Source organism: Dermatophagoides pteronyssinus, unplaced genomic scaffold, assembly GCF_027571235.1.
Source record: "Dermatophagoides pteronyssinus isolate colony J.1.1.1.1 unplaced genomic scaffold, Derpt_VIB-CSIC_2022.12 sq0012, whole genome shotgun sequence".
Classification (NCBI taxonomy): Eukaryota; Metazoa; Arthropoda; class Arachnida; order Sarcoptiformes; family Pyroglyphidae; genus Dermatophagoides; species Dermatophagoides pteronyssinus.
In genome coordinates, this window is record NW_027461536.1 from 55,344 (window position 1) to 76,518 (window position 21,175).

At 28.7% G+C, this 21,175-nt stretch overlaps 8 protein-coding genes across 10 annotated transcripts; 6 read left to right on the forward strand and 2 right to left on the reverse strand.

Annotated features, from left to right (window-relative positions):
- The first annotated feature begins 405 nt into the window (after positions 1-405).
- LOC113789378 (uncharacterized) lies at positions 406-6,799 on the forward strand. The gene is made up of 8 exons (XM_027338904.2): positions 406-1,513; positions 1,584-4,084; positions 4,146-4,284; positions 4,341-4,584; positions 4,653-4,769; positions 4,835-5,020; positions 5,081-6,013; positions 6,078-6,799. Exons 1-8 carry the CDS (start codon positions 1,184-1,186, stop codon positions 6,425-6,427), a joined length of 4,800 nt encoding a protein of 1,599 aa, XP_027194705.2. The 5' UTR covers positions 406-1,183; the 3' UTR covers positions 6,428-6,799.
- Positions 6,800-7,431: 632 nt separating this feature from the next.
- LOC113789403 (calcium-independent protein kinase C-like) lies at positions 7,432-8,421 on the forward strand. Its single transcript, XM_027338932.2, has 2 exons — positions 7,432-7,790; positions 7,871-8,421. The coding sequence occupies exons 1-2, from the start codon at positions 7,640-7,642 to the stop codon at positions 8,158-8,160; spliced, it is 441 nt and encodes a 146-aa protein (XP_027194733.1). The 5' UTR covers positions 7,432-7,639; the 3' UTR covers positions 8,161-8,421.
- Positions 8,422-9,154: 733 nt separating this feature from the next.
- mRpL43 (mitochondrial ribosomal protein L43) lies at positions 9,155-10,701 on the reverse strand. The gene has a single exon (XM_027338925.2). It carries the CDS (start codon positions 10,591-10,593, stop codon positions 9,976-9,978), a length of 618 nt encoding a protein of 205 aa, XP_027194726.2. The 5' UTR covers positions 10,594-10,701; the 3' UTR covers positions 9,155-9,975.
- On the forward strand, positions 9,195-9,799 carry LOC113789399 (calcium-independent protein kinase C-like). The gene is made up of 2 exons (XM_027338927.2): positions 9,195-9,339; positions 9,400-9,799. Exons 1-2 carry the CDS (start codon positions 9,195-9,197, stop codon positions 9,777-9,779), a joined length of 525 nt encoding a protein of 174 aa, XP_027194728.2. The 3' UTR covers positions 9,780-9,799.
- Positions 10,702-10,793: 92 nt separating the features above from the next.
- LOC113789401 (dnaJ homolog subfamily C member 5-like) lies at positions 10,794-11,129 on the forward strand. The gene has a single exon (XM_027338930.2). It carries the CDS (start codon positions 10,794-10,796, stop codon positions 11,127-11,129), a length of 336 nt encoding a protein of 111 aa, XP_027194731.2.
- Positions 11,130-11,336: 207 nt separating this feature from the next.
- LOC113789456 (uncharacterized) lies at positions 11,337-19,676 on the forward strand. 3 transcript variants are annotated; one of them, XM_075821728.1, is made up of 7 exons: positions 11,337-11,494; positions 11,574-13,018; positions 17,232-17,408; positions 17,587-17,859; positions 18,234-18,315; positions 18,430-18,968; positions 19,028-19,676. In XM_075821728.1, exons 2-7 carry the CDS (start codon positions 12,914-12,916, stop codon positions 19,586-19,588), a joined length of 1,737 nt encoding a protein of 578 aa, XP_075677843.1. In that variant the 5' UTR covers positions 11,337-11,494; positions 11,574-12,913; the 3' UTR covers positions 19,589-19,676. The 3 variants fall into 3 exon arrangements, with proteins under 3 accessions (XP_075677843.1, XP_075677844.1, XP_075677845.1); XM_075821729.1 differs by having other exon boundaries at positions 11,574-11,647; XM_075821730.1 differs by lacking the exon at positions 11,574-13,018.
- Positions 19,555-20,520, reverse strand: Eaf6 (chromatin modification-related protein EAF6/MEAF6). The gene is made up of 4 exons (XM_027338928.2): positions 20,316-20,520; positions 20,036-20,239; positions 19,899-19,971; positions 19,555-19,834 (listed from the first exon to the last, which is right to left on the reverse strand). Exons 1-4 carry the CDS (start codon positions 20,400-20,402, stop codon positions 19,731-19,733), a joined length of 468 nt encoding a protein of 155 aa, XP_027194729.2. The 5' UTR covers positions 20,403-20,520; the 3' UTR covers positions 19,555-19,730.
- Positions 20,521-20,539: 19 nt separating this feature from the next.
- Polr3K (RNA polymerase III subunit K) lies at positions 20,540-21,153 on the forward strand. The gene has a single exon (XM_027338931.2). It carries the CDS (start codon positions 20,561-20,563, stop codon positions 21,011-21,013), a length of 453 nt encoding a protein of 150 aa, XP_027194732.2. The 5' UTR covers positions 20,540-20,560; the 3' UTR covers positions 21,014-21,153.
- Positions 21,154-21,175: the final 22 nt, after the last annotated feature.

Here is a 21,175-nt window from a genome sequence, read left to right on the forward strand (position 1 = left end):
TCAGCTTTCTCTGGTGTTGGGACACGACTAACGAGATGGATGGATGCTCTTGTGAAACAAAAAACTAAGCTAGCTTTAAGTATATAGCAAAATTTTTCCTTTTGACATTTTGGCCTAGCAGCAAACATTTATGAAATGAATTGGTCTCAAGAGAGGTGTCATAGGTTGTGTGGTGATGAACATTTGTGTGTGACCTTCAACAAGACCATCATCATGATGGAAGCGAATTCAGCATCCCAACAAACATAGCATCTTTTTTTTCATTTTTTTCTTGTTTCTTGCAAAATTAAATGATCCAGAAACCATTTTTTTGGGGAAGTAAAAAAATACGCATGCGTAATTACATTATAAAGGGGATACCAGTTTTTTTGGCTTTGTTTGGTGATCAAACAAACAAACAAGGCAAGGGGCGGCTGCTGCAAGCAGACCTAGCGGCAACAAAAATGCTAAATCAGCTTGCTTAGGTGGTCAAATACTTTGTTCTGTTTGGTTCTGTTCAAACACACCCTGTAAACAGAAAAAAAATCCTCATCGCCACTACCACTCTTGACCAACAAAAAAAAAAAAATCAAAATTCTATGATTCCATAGAGAGATAACGATCCAAGACAAGAAAATATCTGCGAAAAGACCTTTCTAGCATCCTGATTTTTTTTTGTTTGTTTTGGATGCTCAGCATCCCTCAGGAATCCGAAAAAGAATCCTTATCTAATTTGAGGTTGTTCCACGAACACACCCCCTCATCATCATCGCCATCACCACTACTACCAAAAATCATCCTCCCTTATATTCTCTTTCTCATATTATCAGCCAGCCAGCCAGCCATTCAAGCTTTTATTATTGTTGATGTTATTATAGACAAACAAACAAAGATGGAGCTAGAAGTTTTATGTGTGGTGTGTGTGTGTGGTGTATGCGTGAATCGAATGAATCGAATCGAATCAGATCGAATGAATGAATAAAAGATTCGATTCTGGATTCTGGATTCTAGATTCTAGTTAATGTTGTTGTTGTTTTTTTTTATTTTCAAAAACGAAAAGAAATCTTCCCTCCTTAGAATTTATTTTTATTTATATTTTTTTTAAATTTGAAATTTGAAGAATGGCCGGTTATAGATGAAGCAAATAGTATTATTTTTGTATGTTCAAATGACATTTTTTTCAGTTTTTTTTTCGAAATGAATAATGTCAACAACAAATAAGGTAATGGTGACAATTTCACAAAATAACAACGATAACAACAATAATGATCAAACAAATTCTTCCAATTTATTGACATCGATTGATAATGATAATGATAATACGAATTTAATTATCATCGATACACAATCATCATATCAACGACAACAACAATTTTTATTTATTTCAGATTCATTGGATATTATCAATGAAGAATCACCATCATCATCATCATCATCATCGAAAACGATAACATCGAATCAGTCTAATTCAATCAAATCGCTGGCAACTGCTCAAAATTATTATCATCATCATTCGATTTCGAATGATAATAAGGTAATAATTTGAATTTTAAGATTAAAAATAAATTCGAAATCAAAACCAAAATGTTGATATTTTTTGATAGAATTTCTATAAACAACAACAACAACAACAAAAATACGCAGCCGAATCAACAACCATTTCGGATGATAATAATGAACAGGTGGATAATTGTCAATCGAATCGAACGATCTCATCAATCATATCATCATCATCATCATCTTATTCACCGCTGGTTTCATCTTCATCGTCCAATAATAAACAACAGCAACAACAACATAATTCAAACGTAATGAATGAATCATCATCATCATCAATAGATTCATTACAAATAAACAGTACAAATTCGAATCAAAGATTCATACGAACAATAATAACAAATTCTGGTCATAATAATAATAATCATCATCAACAGCAGCAGCTAATTGACAATAATGTCATCATGTCATCGCCACCATCATCATCACCATCCGTTACAAATACGGAAATTACGGCTACTACAAATGAATTTATTCAATCACAACAAATCAATAATAATAATAATGTTAGTGATATAACGGTTGATTCAACAACATCGATATCAACAAATCATCATCATCATCATTCTCATCAACAACTTTTACATGCAGCTACCGAACAGCTATCATCATCATCATCATCTGCTGTTCTTGATTATGGAATGACATTCTCTAGTCCAACAACAACAATAACGACCAATCATCAACATTTACAATTACAAATTGATGATGCAGATCATCATAATCAACAACAACAACTTCAGCAATTAACATTAGCATCACCAACAGTCATTGACCATTATTTTGTTCAACAGCAACAACAACAAAATCAATTATTGACAAATGCAACTTCAACATCATCGTCATCACCATCATTACATCATCAATATGGATCAGATGGAATAAATGTTGATCAAGAATCAATGTTTCACGACCTTTCATATGTGAACGGTACGGATGTTATTAATTTAAATTCATTATCATTACCATCATCGCAACAACAACAACAATCATCAACATCATTACAATATCAAGAAAATGTTGTACAAGATCTTCCAGTATTAACACGTGCACGTGCTACATTACCAATTGAATATTTATATCTTCAGGAAATAGAATCTGATGTGATTGGAGTATTTGCACGAAAACAGATACCAAAGCGTACACAATTTGGACCAATCGAAGGTGTTATGATTGAATTACCCACCGAAACCAGTCAAAATTATTCACCAAATAGTATTGCATATAGTTCGAAATTAAATCTGATAATTTTTATAACTAATCAAATGATTCTAAGTCAAGCGGATGAAAATGGTTCAAATTGGACTAGATTTATACGGCCAGCACAAAATGCTACGGAACAAAATATTGAACTTGTAACTAAAGAATTTTCTGCCAATGAATTTAAATTATTTCTACTATCAACACGTACAATAATGCCTGATGAAGAATTAAAAGCATGGTATTCATCCGATTATGCTAAAACAATTGGTATTAAACTTTTAACCGAAAATTTCGATATTAATAATGATAATGATGATGCATTGCATCAACAAAATCAACTAGTCAATAATAAAATTAATGATGGTGATCATATGATTGATAAAACAACAACAACATTGGCTAAGATGGATGAAAATTTCAACAATTCCGATGATAATAATATTCATTATCAACAGCAGCAGCAAACTGGACATAAATTACGAAATAAGATAGCCAAAACACAGCAGATTATAGTCCAGCAACAGCAACAACAATTAAATGGCGATAAATCAATCATCGTTTCGTTTGTTGATGGTAATGGTGGTTCATCAATGACTACGCCGGCCACAACTATCACTGATCAAAATCTTACATTTATCAATGGATTACCACCGTTATTACCGGCCACAGCTGTTTTATCATCATCATCAACATTAAGATCACGATCATCATCGGAATCATCATTATCAACATTGAAAACAAACGAATCGAATAATTCACAGTCATCAATTAAACCATTATATGAATGTCAAGAATGTCATAAAACATTTCCACGTAAATATAGTTTACGACGACATTGGGAAATGCATTCCGGTGAAAAGAATTATAAATGTCCAATTTGTGGATTAGCATTTAATCATGTTTATAATCGTAATCGTCATATGAAAACACATAAAGTTCATCAATATCAGCCGGAAGAATCGAATGTTTCTGAAGCTGTAGTGATGGTCGATTCAACAAAAAAAATTGATGCAATCGATCCACCATCATCATCATCATCGACAACCTCGACATTATCTTGTTCAGGTGTAATTGATGAACAACAATCAATTATCGACAAATCCGATCCAGTCACATCATCGTCATCATCATCTTCATCGAAAGATATTTCATTAATGGATATGTTGATGGAAGAAAAAGACAATTATTATCGTTGTACACAATGCTATAAACGATTTTCCACTAAAGAACGATTCGATAAACATGTAACCGTACATGATGAATCGGCGAAAAAATTATCCTGCGAGGTTTGTGATCGAAAATTTCTGACAAAATCGGCATTATCCTGTCATGTTCGATATCATCAGTAAGTTTTTTGTTGTTGTTATTTCGGAACATAATAATTCGAATTATAATTTAAATTATAGATTTTCATCCGATGTTCCACGAAAATATGATTGTTTATTATGCGATAAAGTGTTTGATAATATACAATCACGACGTGAACATATTTCAGTGCATATCAATCCAGATACTGGTCTATTTCATTGTCCGAAATGTACAAAAGTAAGATAAGATATTTGTTTTTTGTTTTGTTTTCACATTGATATTTTTTTCCAAAGAATTTTGAAGATTTTTCCATCATACGTAAACATTTGAAATCATTTCATTCAAATGAAATTTTTCCATGTACCGAATGTTCAAAAGTATTTCCACGACAGGATAAATTACGTTTACATATGTTATGCCATAGTGATCACTGGGAATTTAAATGTTCGATTTGTGGTAAACAATTTAAACGTAAAGATAAATTAAAAGAACATACACAACGTATGCATGCACCGGATCGTAAAGATCGTATGGCCGGTATGTGTAAATTTGTTGTCCTTATTTAGGATCTGAAGTGTTTATTTTATCTCGTTATAAATTTTTAGCCAAAATGGCAGCTCGAATGCAACGTGTTAAAGTACCGCGTGCAAAAAAAGTGGCAACCAAACCTAGTCAACCTAATTATCATGAATATATTTATAAATGTCATATTTGTCTTTACGGTATTTTTGTATTTATAATTAGGAAATCTTGATTTTTGAACTGTTATTTAATTAATTTAAAATAGGCTTTAAACGTCGTGGTATGCTAGTAAATCATCTTGCTAAACGTCATCCGGATGTTCCATATAATACCGTACCTGAATTGACAATGCCGATTGTTAAAACTTCAAAAGATTATTATTGTCAATATTGCGATAAAGTTTATAAATCCAGTTCTAAACGTAAAGCACACATTATTAAAAATCATCCAGGTAAAATATATTTATTTAAATTCGATATATTTAATCAGTTCCATGATTTAAAAATTTCAGGAAAATCTTTGCCACCATCGAATCGAAGTAAACAATCGATACAACAATCATCATCACCATCATCATCATCGATAATATCCGGTTCCGATTCGTTGGTTAATCCACAAACCTATTCAGCAACTGTTGGCAGTATAACAATAAATCCACATTTTTGTGATTGGTGTCATAAACAATATGCAAGCAAAGCAAAATTAATGCAACATCAAAGGAAAAAACATCCAGATAAGATGCAACAATCAACAACATCTGTTTCACCATTGAAAAGGAACAATAAAAATCAGCAACAACAACAACAACAATCAAACGACACATTGATTATCAATAATAATTCGGATACTGCAGCTGCTGCAGCAGCACCTGGAATGTATAAATTCAATACGGTTATTACGGAAAATGGCAAGGCAACATTCCATACTGTACCTATTTCGACTTCAAATAATACATCGATGAAATCACAAATGATTACAATGATCGAATTGAATCAATCACCCGTAACAATTGATCAACAACAAATAGAATCACCAACAAAACAATTAATGATCAATCATCATCATCATCCGAATTCTAATCAACATACATTTTTATCACCAACGGAAGATTCATCGGCTGTTTATCTTGATGATTTTACTATTCATTATAAAGATCATCATCATCATCATGGAACCGATTTTATGGGTGATCCAACATCGAATGTTCATCATGTATCCGATGTTGATATTCATCATAATCATCTTCAACATCAACAACAACAGATCACTGGCTATACAATCGATTCTAATAGTTTTGAAGATTTAATGAATTTAAGTTTAAATGGTGGTAGCGATGATGGACCTGATGTTAATCATAATACATTGCATAATGTATTGCCCATTACAGAAAATGGTGATGATCATTCACCATTTTCGCCCGCATCAAATGTTATCACTATCCTTGGTAGGTTCGAATATTTTTAGCCACTTTATCTTTTTTCATTTCATTTTTAAAAAATTGAATTCAGCTTGTACGAATCCATCGACAACATTTGCTAGTGATTTAAATGAATATTGTACCGATATAATGACACATATTTCATCGGATTTTCAAACATCAACAACAACATCACCATCATCATCGACAGCAACATCAACCATTTTAAATGGCAAGCCAATCAATTATAATCATCATCAACATAATAATAATGGTCATCATCATCAGATTATCAACATAAACAACAATCATGATTCACCAATAGCAACAACAACAACAAGAACAGCACATGATTTATTAATATCATCGGCTGCTATTGATGATGATAACAATAATAATTGGACACAACATACCATCACTACAACCAATAACGATCTGTGACAAAAAAAAATTTGTCTGCCATTTTGAAAAAAAAACGATAATAACATTTTATAAAAATGCCAATAAACTATATTTTAACTTATCTATAACCCACTCATATTGCAACAACAACAACAACGACAAAAAAACTAAAAACGATATTCATTTCCTTCCTTTTTTTCGTTCCAATTTGATTATGTTTTTTTTTTAATTTCAAATTTTTATTTATTTTTTTCCATTTAATTTTTATTATTCTTCCTCGTTTTGTTTTGTTTTGTTTTTTCTTTCAAATTTTCACAATTCCATTCGATGAATTTGATCAAATCAAATTTCAAAATAGTCATCCAATTTACAACAACAAAATAATTCTGCCATTACCAAAAAAAAAGAAAATCATTGATCTCATCATTATAATAACACATTATTACACACACATAATATTTATATTTTGATACCAAAAAATATCAACATTTTATATTTTTTTATATGAAAAATTCTTCAAAGCATAATATTTTTTTTCCAAAAAAAATCGTATTATATAACACTTTGGCTCAACTTTGAAATCATTTTGAATTCCTTCATTTTTCTACATGCATAATATTTATTTATGATGAAATTATTTTTCAAAAAAAAAAAAAAATTTGATACGGAAAAAAATGATCTATTTTCTACAATGAAACTCATTCCTCATCATATTTTGCTCACATTATATTTTTAATATATTGAATAAATAATAATGATTTTTTTTTTTTTAAAACATTTAAATCAAAAATTATTTTTCTAGCTAAATTTCCTGATTAAATCCAATTTAATCAAATAAATCTTTTTTTTTTCTTCTTCCTTACAAAATATCATATGATATTTATCAAACAAACAAACACAAATTGTAAAAAAATGTCACAAAAAATAATAATTATGTTTTTTTTTGATTCCATAAAATATTGACAAGGACATTCTTTCGACAAACAAATATTTACCATGGGCATTCCCTTATTATTATCATTGATTAAGGTGGTGGTATTGGTAGAAAATGTTTAACATCTTTTTATTGTTTGAAAAATTCCATTTTTTTTTGTTTGGAAGCCATAATAAATAAATTGGCGGAATTTTTTCATTTTGATTCAACAAATGATATAAAACCATTTTGCCATTTTGTCGTTCGATCATTCAATCAATCTGCCATCGTGAAAAAAAACCATTTTTGCAACTAAATTGACCAAAAACAAAACAAAAATGCCCTGTATTACATCAAAAAAGACTAGGACTCGTGTTCAACCAATCAATGGTCATCAATTTGTAGAAACATCATTACGACAACCAACATTTTGTTCATTTTGTGATGGTTTTATTTTCGGTATTCGTAAACAAGGTCATCAATGTCAAAGTAAAAAAAAATTATCATCAAAAAACTGAAAAAAAACAAAAATCGATAATCGAATCTATTTTTTTCTGATTTGTTTTCAGATTGTCGTATGGTTGTACATAAACATTGTCATCAATGGATAACGATCAAATGTTCAAGAAATCTTCAATGGTTTGATCATTATTCGGCTTGTGGTATTATTGATAATCATCAGCAACGAGCACACCATTTTCAAACAAAAACATTTATCACACCAACCTATTGTAATCATTGTGGTTCATTAATTTATGGTTGTATTAATCAAGGTGTACAATGTGATGTTTGTCAAATGCATATACATCATCGTTGTCGTGAAAATGTTGGCAATTATTGTGGTATTTTTAGGATCTGATTGAAAAAAAACCAAAGCGTGTTTCATAAACATAATTTCCCGTAATGAAAATTAGTTCCATTATATTCACATTCGTTCTGCCAAAAAAAAACATTCCTATTTTGTTTCTGAAACACACCTGATAATGAAAAAATGGTTGGTTTATATGGTTACCTATATACAAGATTTTTTCATCCATTTTATTTAAGGAATTTAAAATTTTAATTTTTTTGCATTCATAATATTTATTTATGAATTTTTTCAAAAAAAATTTTTGATACGAAAAAAAAATGATCAATTTTCTACAATGATATTTTTTTTCATTCCTCATATTTTGCCCGCATCATATTTTTCATATTAAATAAATAATAATAATATTTTTTCTTAAAATAACATTTCATCATTAATTTATTTTATAGATTTTAGCTAAAAACAGCTAAAATCTTTAAAAAGATTTCATTCAAACGAAGAAGAAAAGAAAATCAGTCTTGCGATTCTCATCATCATCATTAGAAATGGCAATAAATCATTTTGTTGTCTATATATTCATCCGGAGATTCTCTTTAAAAAAATGAATGATTATTATTATTATTATTTTATTAATCAATTTATTTTTCACAAGCTAAATTTCCTGATTAAATCCAATTTAATCAAATTGATTATGAAAAAAAAATCATATGACCATTATCAAACAAACAAATCGTAAACTCGTTTTGTCAAAATAATAATAATGGTTTTATGATTGCATTAAAAAAATTGACAAGGACATTCTTTCAACCAGCAAACAAATATTTACCATGACGTAATGGATATTTACTTATCATCGATTAAGATGGTGGTGGTGGTAGTGGTAGAAAAACATCTTTTTATTGTCTAAAAATTCCATTTTTTTTGGCAGCCAAAGTAAAAATCGGTGCAAAGTAGGTTTTTTTGCTAATTCAAATTCTTCAAATCATATATAAACCATTTGGCATTTTATTCGATCAATCATTCAATCATCAGAAATCGTTTCATCCGAATGTTACTCTAGCAAAATAACCAAAACAACATCAAAAATGCCTTGTACAACATCAACAAATCCTCGTGTTCATCCAATCAATGGTCATCGATTTGTGGCAACATTATTACGTCAACCAACATTTTGTTCACATTGTAATGGTTTTATTTTCGGTATCGGTAAACAAGGCTATCAATGTCAAGGTAAATTTGTCAACAAAAAAATCGAATAAATTTTCAATTTTCCAATTTTTCCCATATAAGATTGTCGTATGGTTGTACACAAACGTTGTCATCAATCGGTAACGATTAATTGTCCAACAAATCAACATTTGGTTGATGATTCGGCTGCTGCTGCTGCTGCTGTTGTTGATGATCATCAACAACCACATCATTTTCAACCAAAAACATTTACAACACCAACCTATTGTAATCATTGTGGATCATTAATTTACGGTTGTATTAATCAAGGTGTTCGTTGTAATGGTTGTCAAATGCATATTCATCATCGTTGTCGTAAAAATGTTGGCGATAATTGTGGTATGGCTGGTGGTGATCGACAACAACAATTTTCCCAATGTATGACATGTAGTGGCCATCAAGGACCGCAAATGGTAGCTGCAGCTAATATTTCGGTTGCTTGAAATAAATGATTTTGAATTTATGCATTTTGAAAAAAAATTTTGTTCATCAAAATAGTTTACGAAAATAATTTTTCTTTTTCAATTTTTTATTCTAAAAAATTCCTTTCATGAAAAATTTATTCATTTATTTTGTTTTGTTTTTTTTTTTAATTTTGAAAATAAAAATTTCATTTTGTTTCGCCATAATCATGATCATTTATTCTGGATTTTTTGAAACGACTAGATTTTCATCCATATCGGATTGTTTTAATTTTTCGGCCAAAATTCTTAACTGTTCAGTTGCTGATGGTAATTCTGGTCGATATCTGCTACGTTCATCGATTGGAAATGATTTTTGCTGAATATTTAATTCGGTTGGTCGATTGAGGAAAGGATTCCATACGCCTTGAACACTTGGTGTTGAAACATTATTCATTGATATTAGTTGACTTAATTCATAACCAGATCTTGTACGCAAAAAATCATTAATCCACCAATCAATTTCTGTTTCGGAAAAATTCCTGATATTCATCCATTGTGTTTGACCATTTAAATATTCGCTTACAATAACTGGTGTACGATGTAAACGTGGTTTAACATAAACAACAATACCCGGATTTTGACGACTAAAATCAATTAAACGGTTTTCAATATAATCACGAACACCACGTGATGTACCACTATTTTTACAGAATTTTATCGTCAAACGTTGTAATTGACAAACATATCTTCCTAAACCATTATAATAAGCATTACGAATATAACCAACTGGTAATGCTGGATTTTCAGCCAAACGTGGATTAACACTGAATTTAATCAATTCACGGGCTTTCATTTTGTTTTTCACCTAATGTTGATCTTTAATTGAGAAAAAACTTCGAAAGAAAAAACTTCGAATCACATGTGATCTTCGTTGAAGTAATTTCTTGTGAACAAAAGATGGCACTATGGATCAACCTCACAAAACTAAACACATGTTTGTTCCTAAAAAATAATTTATAATTTTTCAAATAAAAAATTCCGCAACCATTCATAATGGCAAACAATAATGATACAAATCTATATAATATTCTTGGTTGTAATGAAGATGCAACTATTGATGATATTCGAAAAAATTATAAAAAACTTGCTCTTCAATGTCATCCAGATAAACGAAATCAACAACCATCGACAAATGATGATAACGATGATGTTGGTCATACAATCAGACCAGAATTTTCACAATTAAATCAAGCAGCTACAATTCTAAGTGATAAACATTCGAAATTTTGTTATGATTCAACGTTATTGGCAAAAAAATTACCTGAAACAATTATTAATGATGAAATTAATCGGCAGGATTTTTACAAAGGTATACATTCTTTCTATTGATCATTTTCTTTTAGGTAAAAATTTTGAAAAAACTTTGTTCTTCAACATCATTCCCACAGATGATAATGGTAATCTTGTTTATGATTGTCGTTGTGGTGGCCATTTTAGAATCATTGATAGTTATCGTTCATCACAATCAACATCCTCATCACAATCGATGATTATAATCGATTGTGATTGTTGTTCATTAAGTGTTCGATTGATTGATTGATTGATTCAATTATTTGATAAAATTCCATCCTGTTCCAATTCCATTTTGATGTTGACATTGTTACCCGAAAAAAAATTCTGCTGATATTTCGAAATATTTTTTCTATCTGTACACTTGAAACACATCTTCTGTTATTCATCATTTTTGGCCAAACGTAAGCATCTTTTTCTATGAAACTTTTTTCCCCTTCCTCATCACTCCACATTTTTTTTTTTTGCTTTCTGAATAAAAAGAATAACGAAGAAAAATGAAAATAAACTCAGACAACCGAAACGAGCCAAACAAAAAAAAACATTAATGGCTAATGGTAATAACAATCCCTATTTTTGTCAATCTCCCTTGATCGAGATTTGACATAAATAAAAAAAAAAGTTTCAGAAACCAAACCAAATGGGGCCTTTTCATCAATATAAAAATTGATAGAGTATATCAAAGATACTTTTATGAAAATTAAGTGTTTCTCGCTCTCTTGCTGTGTGTTTGTCCTCTGTGTTTTTTTTTGAAACCAAAAACGATGATCAAATGATCTTGTATAGAATCTAACTATCAAACCATCGTATCATTATCGTGAAATGGAAATCCAGAAAAAAAACGAAACAACCAGATAATTTGAATGAAAGTTTTTCACATCTCTTTACGTTCATCTTATTCTCTGAAATTTTTTCATTGTTATGGTTCACAAATACCCTGCCATTAGAAAAAAAAACGAAAACGAATCCAGAACATCATTCAATCATTTTGTTCTATCCAAAGCAAGAAGAAGAAAAAAATGTAGCCGAACAAAAAATATACTGCTAGTAGTAGCTGTTTGATGCATTCATCCAAGTTCATTCGAATTCACAAATTCCAACATTCAATGCCATTCTTCACAACATGAAGAAGAACAGAACAGAATTTTGAGAATTCTCCAACCGAATTCGTTTGTTTGACGACGATGATCATGAGAAAAAAAAAGAAGCTCCAACTGAAAATCTAATTCCATATTCCAAATGATTCTCTATCATTATTTGAATTGTTGAATTGTAACCAGAAACACAAACACACATCCAGCATCAGTGATTATTTCAATTTTTTATATAGTCAGCATTCTTATATATGACTCTGTGTGTGTTTTTTCTATTTTATCTTAATTGTATATTTTTTCATTATTCTTACCATTCTACACGATGATTGTTGTGTGTTGTAGATTTCAAAATGAAAATTTGTTGTAAACCAATCACAAAAAAGAAAATATTTCAAGCGCCTAATTCGAATTTGAACAAATGAATGCTCCTGGCAGCTGCTGATAATGATGATAATTTTTATGAATTAAATCGATCGAAAACAATAGTTTAATTTGTTTTGTTTCATTTCATTTGTTTATTTGGTCATCAACAACGATTTAATCGATTTTTGTTTGTTTGTTTGAAATGAAAAATTATCCATTTTTCATTCACTTCCTTCGAATTTAATTTCGAACACAAACATGATTCGATAGTATCGATTTTTTCAAGAAAAAAATAAGAATCGTTCATCATTTTTTGAATTTGTTTTTTAAAAATCAATTTAAATTTTAATTCAACAAAAAAAAAGAATGGAAAATCAACAATCATCATCATCATCATCGACATCAACGGCAACACCACCACTATCACAACAACAATCAAATCAACAAAATAAATCAATTCATGGCAATCATGTAAATTTTCATTGAAAGAATTTTTTTTTACAAACAAAATTTTATTAAATTCAATGTATAAAATTATTATTATCAAATAAATTTAGATTTATGGCGCCTATAGTTTCATTACTTTCTTTTCACGCCAAAAGAAACAGAATTTTTTTTTTAACAAAGAAAAAAAATTAACGCAATTTATTTTACTGGGAAAATTCCCTTGCAAGAATATTCTTTGTGTGTGTATCGTACATTACATTATTTACAATTTTTTTTCTTCATTATTCAAAAAAAAATGATTAAATTTTCAGTCAATTTTTCTTCTTTCTTTATCTTCTTTAAATTTTTTTTTCAAACAAAAATTTGCATAATAATTATAATAATTTAATCAAATTATTCTTGAATGAATGGTTTTCCATTTTCATTCATTGTTTTCTGTTAAGCTTTTGGTTCCAGGAACAGTTTCTTCGGTTTTCATTGAAATTTTTCTCACATTTCTTTTTGTTTTTGTTTTTGTCGCAATTTATTAATCCACTGAGAATCTTGTTTAAAATCCAAAATATTCAAAAAACAAAAAATCGAATATCGATCGATCCGAACCGAAATGTGTGTGTGTGATGTGCAAAAAATTCATTATTAGTTTCTCTCTTTGCATCCTTTTTTCCCCCGAAATTCAAAATTGTAACATCCACAAAATTCATTTACTCTATCTTTCTATAATACTACTGTTTGAATAGAATGGTTGAATGAATAGAATATTTTATCCTAAAATATAATACTTTCTCTCTCTGTGTGTGTGTGTGTGTGTGTGTGTGTGCGTGTGTAAACGATAATGTAATTCATTTCATTTTCCAGTCTCAAAAAAAAACATCATCAATTCACAATTCATTCGTTTCAATTTATTCGCTCTCTATGTACTTTTTCTGCAATATTCATTCGATTTTTTTCTGAATTCGATTCTGAATTCATTTACATTTTTTTGCCAATGAATTTTCATTCGATTCTTTCATTATCGTTTTTTTTCTATTTTTCTGTTTGCTTGCCTTGTGTTTTCAATTAATTTGATTACAAATTAAATGTTCAATGTATATTGATGGTGAGGTTGATCCAACAACAAAAATTTCAATTCGTATTTTTTTCGATGTTCAACATATTCCAAACAACCAAAAAGAAGGAAAATTCTCATTTCAAACCAGATTCATTAATTATTTCGTTTCGAAAAAAAGTAGCAAGAATAAAAATTACATCCCTGAATTGACTTTGAACACCAAAAAAAAACAAAAATTTGCCACGGAAAGTCACAAAGCTTTTACACACATAAAAATCTCTCCAGGCTTCTACCGAATTATCATTATCATAATGATAATGATAACAAACAAGCAAGCAATGTAAAAAGTCTATGTTTTCCTTATTACAAAGGGATTAACATTATCATCATTTATGATGTGGATTTTCAATCTTTATTTGGTTGTGTGTTTTTTTCATTCACTATACACTAATGATGTGTATAGTGCATGAAGCAAGAAAAAAAAACATGAGAAAAATTCGTTGGGATTTGATTCTTATCATTTTCATTTTATTTTCAGAATTTCATATGTTAATGATAAATTAATGCTAATTTTTCTTTTTCTTTCTGTCTATTTTTTTTTGTTGAATTGGTCATTATGGATGATGAAAAATTTTATGACAGACATTTTTTTTCGGGACAGAATTCCATATATTGAATCACTGTTTTTGACATGAAACAGTCTCTTTTTCTATCTTTCTCATTTCATTTCGTTTATTTTATTTACTTTGGGCCAAATATTTTGTTCATCAAATCATGTTGTCTATGTTTGATTTGATTTGGTCCATTCATGTGTGTGGTCCACATATACACACACAATGATCGCAGAACAGGCAAAAAATAAATAAATAAAATATTCCTGACAAATTCTGGCAAATTGAAATTCTTATTATTCTTATTTCCACACATCAGTATGATCACCACCAACAAAATGAATGTTTTTTTTCTTGTTTTGTTTTGTTTTTTTATGTCCCAATTCAACGAGCAATATCTATCAAGGAAATTCTTCTTTTTCTTTCGTTCTTTCTTCTTGTTGTTTTTTGATTTTTTCCTTGATTTGATTTTTCTTTTTTCATTGAAATTTTTCTTTCTTTTTGCTTCAAATAAAATGTTTTTTTTTCATCCTGTTTTCGAAACGGAAATACGAATAGAATTTTGTTTCGTATTTTGATTTAGGCAATGAGAAATAAAGAAAGAAAATGAGAAACGAATCCATTTAGTTTTTTTTCATTTCTCAATGTCTGTACGTAACAGCACATAGACATTATAATAATAATAATAATTTTCATTCCAAAATGTGAATTGTATGATTGAAGAATTTTTTCGTTTTTACTGAGTAAAAATAATTCATTTTCGTTGAAAAATTTTTCATTCGAATCACACACACACAGAAACGCACAAATGAAACAAAATGGATTCATAAGAATCGTTTCGTTTCACAATTCACAGTAAAAATGAACATTGAACCGATAAATGACGTTGAACAAAATTCTATGAAATATAGAGAGAAATAAATAAAAATAAAGAAAAAAAAAAATGATGTTGATGAATCTAGAATGTTGGAATAAAAAATATAAAAAAAAAGTTTCAAAAGAAAAACTTACCAGAAATTTTTTTCCTGTTTATGAAGGCCGCTGAATTGTACAATTCTCTGGTCGCCCATTTTTATTTGTCGAAATTCTTCTATTCTGCTTGCCCCCCAAAAGATAAATAGGCCAAACACAGTGTTTACAGTAGTAGTGTTTGCGTGTTTATCATCATCATCATTTGTTGTTGTTGTTGTTGTTTGAGATGTCAGAGTTTCAAACAACAAATGATAAATAATAACAACAATAACAAAAAAGTTTGGTCGCCCTTTTGTTTGTTTTTCCTATGTTTTTGTTTCTTTTTGTTCTTGCAATTCGTATGTATTTAGCATCTGTGTTTCATAATCATCATTGAAACAAATTTTTCTTTTTCGTTTTGTTTTGTTTTGTTTGCTGAATTGGTTGCATTCAATTTTTTTTCATTTCAATTCTTTTGAATGATTCGTTTGTCAATGTTTTTGGGCATGATAAAAAATAAATTGATCTCGTCCATATCTCCATTGAACAATTGTCGTTTTTTTCCAAATCAATTAGAAATTGTTTGTTTCATTGATTTTTATTCGTTTTCTTGCAATTTTCCATTTCGAATCATAATGATAATAATAATAATAATAATAATAATAATGATGATGGCAATAATTGAATTCATTTTTTTCTACCGAATACAATCTTTATTGATTCTCTAATAACTTTTAATAAGGTTTTTTTCCTGATCGTTTTTTTCTTTGATTCTTGTCCTTAAGAATTATTTCGTTTGAATTGAACTGAATCGGAAAACAAAACAGGAATAAAAATAAAAGAAAATGTGTCTCTGATTGAGAATCTGAGAATTCAATGATGTAAAAGTATGGTTATTTTTTCTGTTGTTGTTGTTGTTGTTGTTGTTGTTGTTGCTGTTTGAATCAAATAAAGTCCAATTTTTTTTCTCATTATTTCTGGAAAAAAACAGAAACAGAAATAAAATAAACAATTGAAAAGATATAATTATTGTTAGGAACACATACTGATCTTGAATCAAGTTGGAAAAAAAGTTGGAACAAAAACAAAAATTGACCAGGAAAAAAAAGATGGATTTTATTCGGACGGAAAAAAGTTCTTATCGAATGATTCGATCGAATATAATAATTCATTCGAATCCAACTACTATCGAAACAACAATCGATTATTTTTTCCTATATCGAAAGAATTTATTTTCTTCTTCCCTTCGATTATATTCGAAATGATGATGATCCTTATTGATCGATGATGGTGATTTTTCTTTTCCCGAATTCTTTATTTATTTTTTTTCTCTCGTTGAATTTATACTTTTTTTTCGTAATTCTGTATGATTATTTTGGAAAATATTATTCTATTGGATGGTGTTGGTGATTATCATCATCATCATAGTTGATGGATTTTTCTTTCTTTTTTTCACCAATTTTTTTTATATGCAAAAGTTTTGTTTAACGATATTCTAAATGGACTTTTTATGTGAAGTCATATTTTTATTTCTAAAAAAAGAATAAACTTTCGTCAATTTTTCCTTCGAATAAATTCTTTTTTTTTCATATCTTTTTTTATCCACCATTCATTTCAATTTCATTAGATCAAATATCCACAACGACAATCATTATGTGAAACATTTATGAAAAATTCCGTTCAACAACGATTATATAAATTACATGGCCGTTGTCTATGTCTTACATTATTGATCTATGGTATAATATCATTGATATTTTATATGCAATTGGATAATTGGCGTCAAACATTGATCAAATTGAATGTAAGTGGTTTTTTTCCCTGGAATATTTATTGAAATTCGAATCTTTTTTTTCCGCTCTCATTCGGGAGAAATGTACTCTTTATTTCTACATAGTTAATAGTTCTGTATTCTTGGGAATTTTTTTTCAATTGATTAATCGATTTTTTTCATGATAAATGAATATTTTTTATTTTCATAGATTATAAATGGATCATTATCATCATCATCATCATTAACTTATTCATCGAAATTGAATAAATGTAAAATTCGACCTTATTCAATACAACAATTGGGACGAAAATGTATGGTTAATAATGATGATGATAACGATAATGACAAAGATTATCAAAATGGTGATGATCAAAATTTCAATAATCAATCGATTCAAATGTCTTTATTGATCATTATTGGCCTTATTCTATATTTAGCCTATACGGTTGAATGTTATCATTGTTCAACAAGATTTGTATTGGTGAGTTTTTTTCTTGTGGAAAACTTTTTTTTCCATTTGATTCATTTATTATAAATAGGATATCTGATTTCATATTGTAGAAAAGTAAAGAACTTTATTTATTTATATATAAATTTATTGTAAGAAAAGAAATCTCTTTTTTAGCGAAAGAAAAAAAAAGTTTGTCTCAAAGTTTTTTCCGTTGAATAAGACAAACTATTTTTTTCTCGTTTATTTTTCTATAGTAATGCCATTCAAGTGAAAGTTTCAACAAAAAAAAAAAAATCTCAGCAACTAAAAGAATAAAGATCACAATTGTTTCCTTGGAATTGAAAGTTGTGCAACTGATAAATTTTTCTTCTTCTTTTTCGTTTTTTTTCAATTCAATTGAATAGGTTAACGGAAAACGTATCCAATATGTATTGGATTATATTGATCAAATGCGACAAGCAAAACCGATTGTATGGTGGAAAGCTGGTATGTTCTTATCTTTCGATTCTTTTTTTTTTTTGTCTGTTTCTGATTGAATTTCCGTGTTGAAATTGATATTTTTTTCATTTTATTCTGTTCTGTTTTTTTTTGTTCTGATAGCATCATATCATTATATACGTTGCTATAATCAATCGACCTGTCAAATGGTTAATACAAGAACATTATCAGCAAATGAAATTCGATCGAATCATATTACACAACAAAGACAACGTTTAGGACGTAAACGTATCGATACTAGATATTCGAATGCTCGTTTTCATTATGAAGATCGATTTAATATTGAAGATATTTCCGATAGATTGATTGACATTGATCGTTCGCCAATCACAAGAATACGTTTTTTTAAAGGATTTGTTTTTATCGATAAACAATCTGCACAAGAATTCGATCGACAACGTACAAATTTTTTTCATCATAATTTTAAACTTGATGATTATCTTGAAATACGTGAAGGTATCGATCTGGATGGTATCGATTTTTATGATTCAATCATTACATTATCTACTGATAATAATAATGGCCTATTAAATTGGCATTGGTATTGTCGACCATCAATGTTTTGGATATTTTCAGCTATTCTTCTTTCATGGCCATTTCGTATTATTCTCGAATATAATACTTCCTATGTTAATTATAGGGTAAGAATTATAATTTATTTTTATTTAAATTTTAATAAATTTTAAACAAATTTTTTCAGGTTGTGAAATTATTCAGTTTGCTCAACAACATCAATCAATCGACAATCATGAACATTCCTAATCAACAACATTCACAATCATGTCATCAACGATCACAATCTATAGATAATAATTTAAGTCTTTCTAATTATTTAATTGCACCAAGTTATTCGGAAGCAATTCTAACATGTTCTGATAATTTTGCTCAAGGTCTTAATAATGTTCCTACAACAATGATGATGGATGATTCCAATTCAATGAAAACAATCGAAATGCCTTTAACAATTGATCTACCATCATATGATGAAGTAATCAATATGAATACTGATAATCATTATCATAGACGATCAATTCGACGATGTTTAACTCAATTATTTTTCGGTGATCATAATCACAATAATCATGATGATGATGGTAATGATAAACCAAACATGAAACGATCAATTACAATCGATTATTGTATGAACAATAATAATCGTTTATGGGAATTTTTAACTAAAAAATTTGATCAAACAAATTTTTATAATTACAATACAAAACAACCATGTAAATCATTACAAAATGTTGTTGTTAATCTTTAAAATGACAAAAAGAAAATTTTTTTGTTTTGTTTTAGAAAACGTTACAATTAAAATGAAATGAATAAAATTACAATGTTTTGAGCATTAATTTTTTGTTTGTTTAAAATGTCTTTGTGATTGGTGGTGATGGTGTGTGCATTGATTAATCATCTTTTCTTGGTCTTTTTGCCATATTCTTTTTCGATTTATTAGATACTTTGGATAATTTTGAAGAGTTTATATTTTCATCAACAGAATTTGATTCGCCTTATATAGATAGAATAAAACAGAATAAGGAATCAATAATAAAACAACCAATAAATCTACTTACCATCTTCCGAGCCACTAGCATTAGTATTTTGTATATCAGTTTCATTTTGTCCATGTTCATTATCTTTTACCAGCTTCATTATCATAAATAAACAATATTAGTTAATTGATACAATCATTCGAATGAATAATACATACTTGAAATGTGACCGAAGATTTGGAAAATAAACGATCTGCTTCTTTAAATTTTCGAACATTTTTTCTATCCGAATTTGATTGATTTGTTCGATTCGTTGAAAGATATCTTTCCCATCCTTTAATAATATTACCATATTGATATGTATCTTCAAGGTATGATCCTTCAAAATTATAAATCTGTTGTTCTAATGTTCGTAATGATTGCTATTCGGGCAATAGATTTTTTTTAAAAAAGTTACTTTATTGATATTTCAATTTTATAATCGTAAAAATGCCTTACCTGCATTTCGGCTCGTTTTTTAATCAATTCAGCAAGATGATTTTTTGTATCCGAAATCGAACTAGGTTGATTAGTTTTGCTCGTCATGATTATGATGATGATTGTGAATAATTTCAATCAACGATTTTTTCGGGTTTCAAAATAATGAAAAAAACTTGGCCCAGAAAAAATAACGAAAATCTCGATTGAAACCCAAAAATGTCAATTTCATATGATGAAAAAAAGTTTTGGTAAAAAAAATTCGAATGCCAAGTTTATACATTGCCAGCACATGTTTCATTCAAAATTCAAAATTCGGAATCCATTTTGAAAAAAATCAAAATCAAATTATGGAACTATCATTTCGTGATTATTTTTGTGATTTTTGTGGTGGTCTTCTTTGTTTCTCATCATCGAAATTTTTTACCAAAGATTCATATAATATTGGTTCATCCAACGTTGATCTATCCTGTTATCAATGTAATTCTACATTTAAAAAAGGAATTACATCATTATCATTTGTACCATTGCGACAAATATTAAAAGCTGAAATTATTAAAGATAGTGATCAATGGGCATCAGCATCGATTACCGATGAAAAATGTCCCAAATGTACACACAATCGTGCATATTATATACAAATGCAAACACGTTCAGCTGACGAACCAATGACAACTTATTATCGTTGTGAAAAATGTGCTCATAATTGGAAAGAATAACTCTTTGTTTTACAAAAATTACCTTCAATAATATCTGAATATAATTATGTTTAATGTGTGTGTATTTTTCAATTTATCCTTGAAATATTTCCGTTGCTTGTCAATAAAAAAATCTATAATTATTTTCTAAAAAAAATTCAGGGCGTAAATACCTGCGCCCAT

Coding starts and splice junctions, on each gene's coding strand:
- LOC113789378 (XM_027338904.2), top strand. CDS start 1,184: ATGTCAACAACAAATAAGGTAATGGTGACAATTTCACAAAATAACAAC. Junction 1,514..1,583: donor CGATTTCGAATGATAATAAG/GTAATAATTTGA, acceptor ATTTTTTGATAG/AATTTCTATAAACAACAACA. Junction 5,021..5,080: donor CATTATTAAAAATCATCCAG/GTAAAATATATT, acceptor TAAAAATTTCAG/GAAAATCTTTGCCACCATCG.
- mRpL43 (XM_027338925.2), bottom strand. CDS start 10,593: ATGAAAGCCCGTGAATTGATTAAATTCAGTGTTAATCCACGTTTGGCT.
- LOC113789456 (XM_075821728.1), top strand. CDS start 12,914: ATGGAAAATCAACAATCATCATCATCATCATCGACATCAACGGCAACA. Junction 13,019..17,231: donor AATCAATTCATGGCAATCAT/GTAAATTTTCAT, acceptor CAATTTCATTAG/ATCAAATATCCACAACGACA. Junction 18,316..18,429: donor GATTGTATGGTGGAAAGCTG/GTATGTTCTTAT, acceptor TTGTTCTGATAG/CATCATATCATTATATACGT.
- Eaf6 (XM_027338928.2), bottom strand. CDS start 20,402: ATGACGAGCAAAACTAATCAACCTAGTTCGATTTCGGATACAAAAAAT. Junction 20,240..20,315: donor AAAAACGAGCCGAAATGCAG/GTAAGGCATTTT, acceptor TTGCCCGAATAG/CAATCATTACGAACATTAGA. Junction 19,972..20,035: donor AATCTTCGGTCACATTTCAA/GTATGTATTATT, acceptor ATGATAATGAAG/CTGGTAAAAGATAATGAACA.
- LOC113789399 (XM_027338927.2), top strand. CDS start 9,195: ATGCCTTGTACAACATCAACAAATCCTCGTGTTCATCCAATCAATGGT. Junction 9,340..9,399: donor ACAAGGCTATCAATGTCAAG/GTAAATTTGTCA, acceptor TTCCCATATAAG/ATTGTCGTATGGTTGTACAC.
- Polr3K (XM_027338931.2), top strand. CDS start 20,561: ATGCCAAGTTTATACATTGCCAGCACATGTTTCATTCAAAATTCAAAA.
- LOC113789403 (XM_027338932.2), top strand. CDS start 7,640: ATGCCCTGTATTACATCAAAAAAGACTAGGACTCGTGTTCAACCAATC. Junction 7,791..7,870: donor ACAAGGTCATCAATGTCAAA/GTAAAAAAAAAT, acceptor ATTTGTTTTCAG/ATTGTCGTATGGTTGTACAT.
- LOC113789401 (XM_027338930.2), top strand. CDS start 10,794: ATGGCAAACAATAATGATACAAATCTATATAATATTCTTGGTTGTAAT.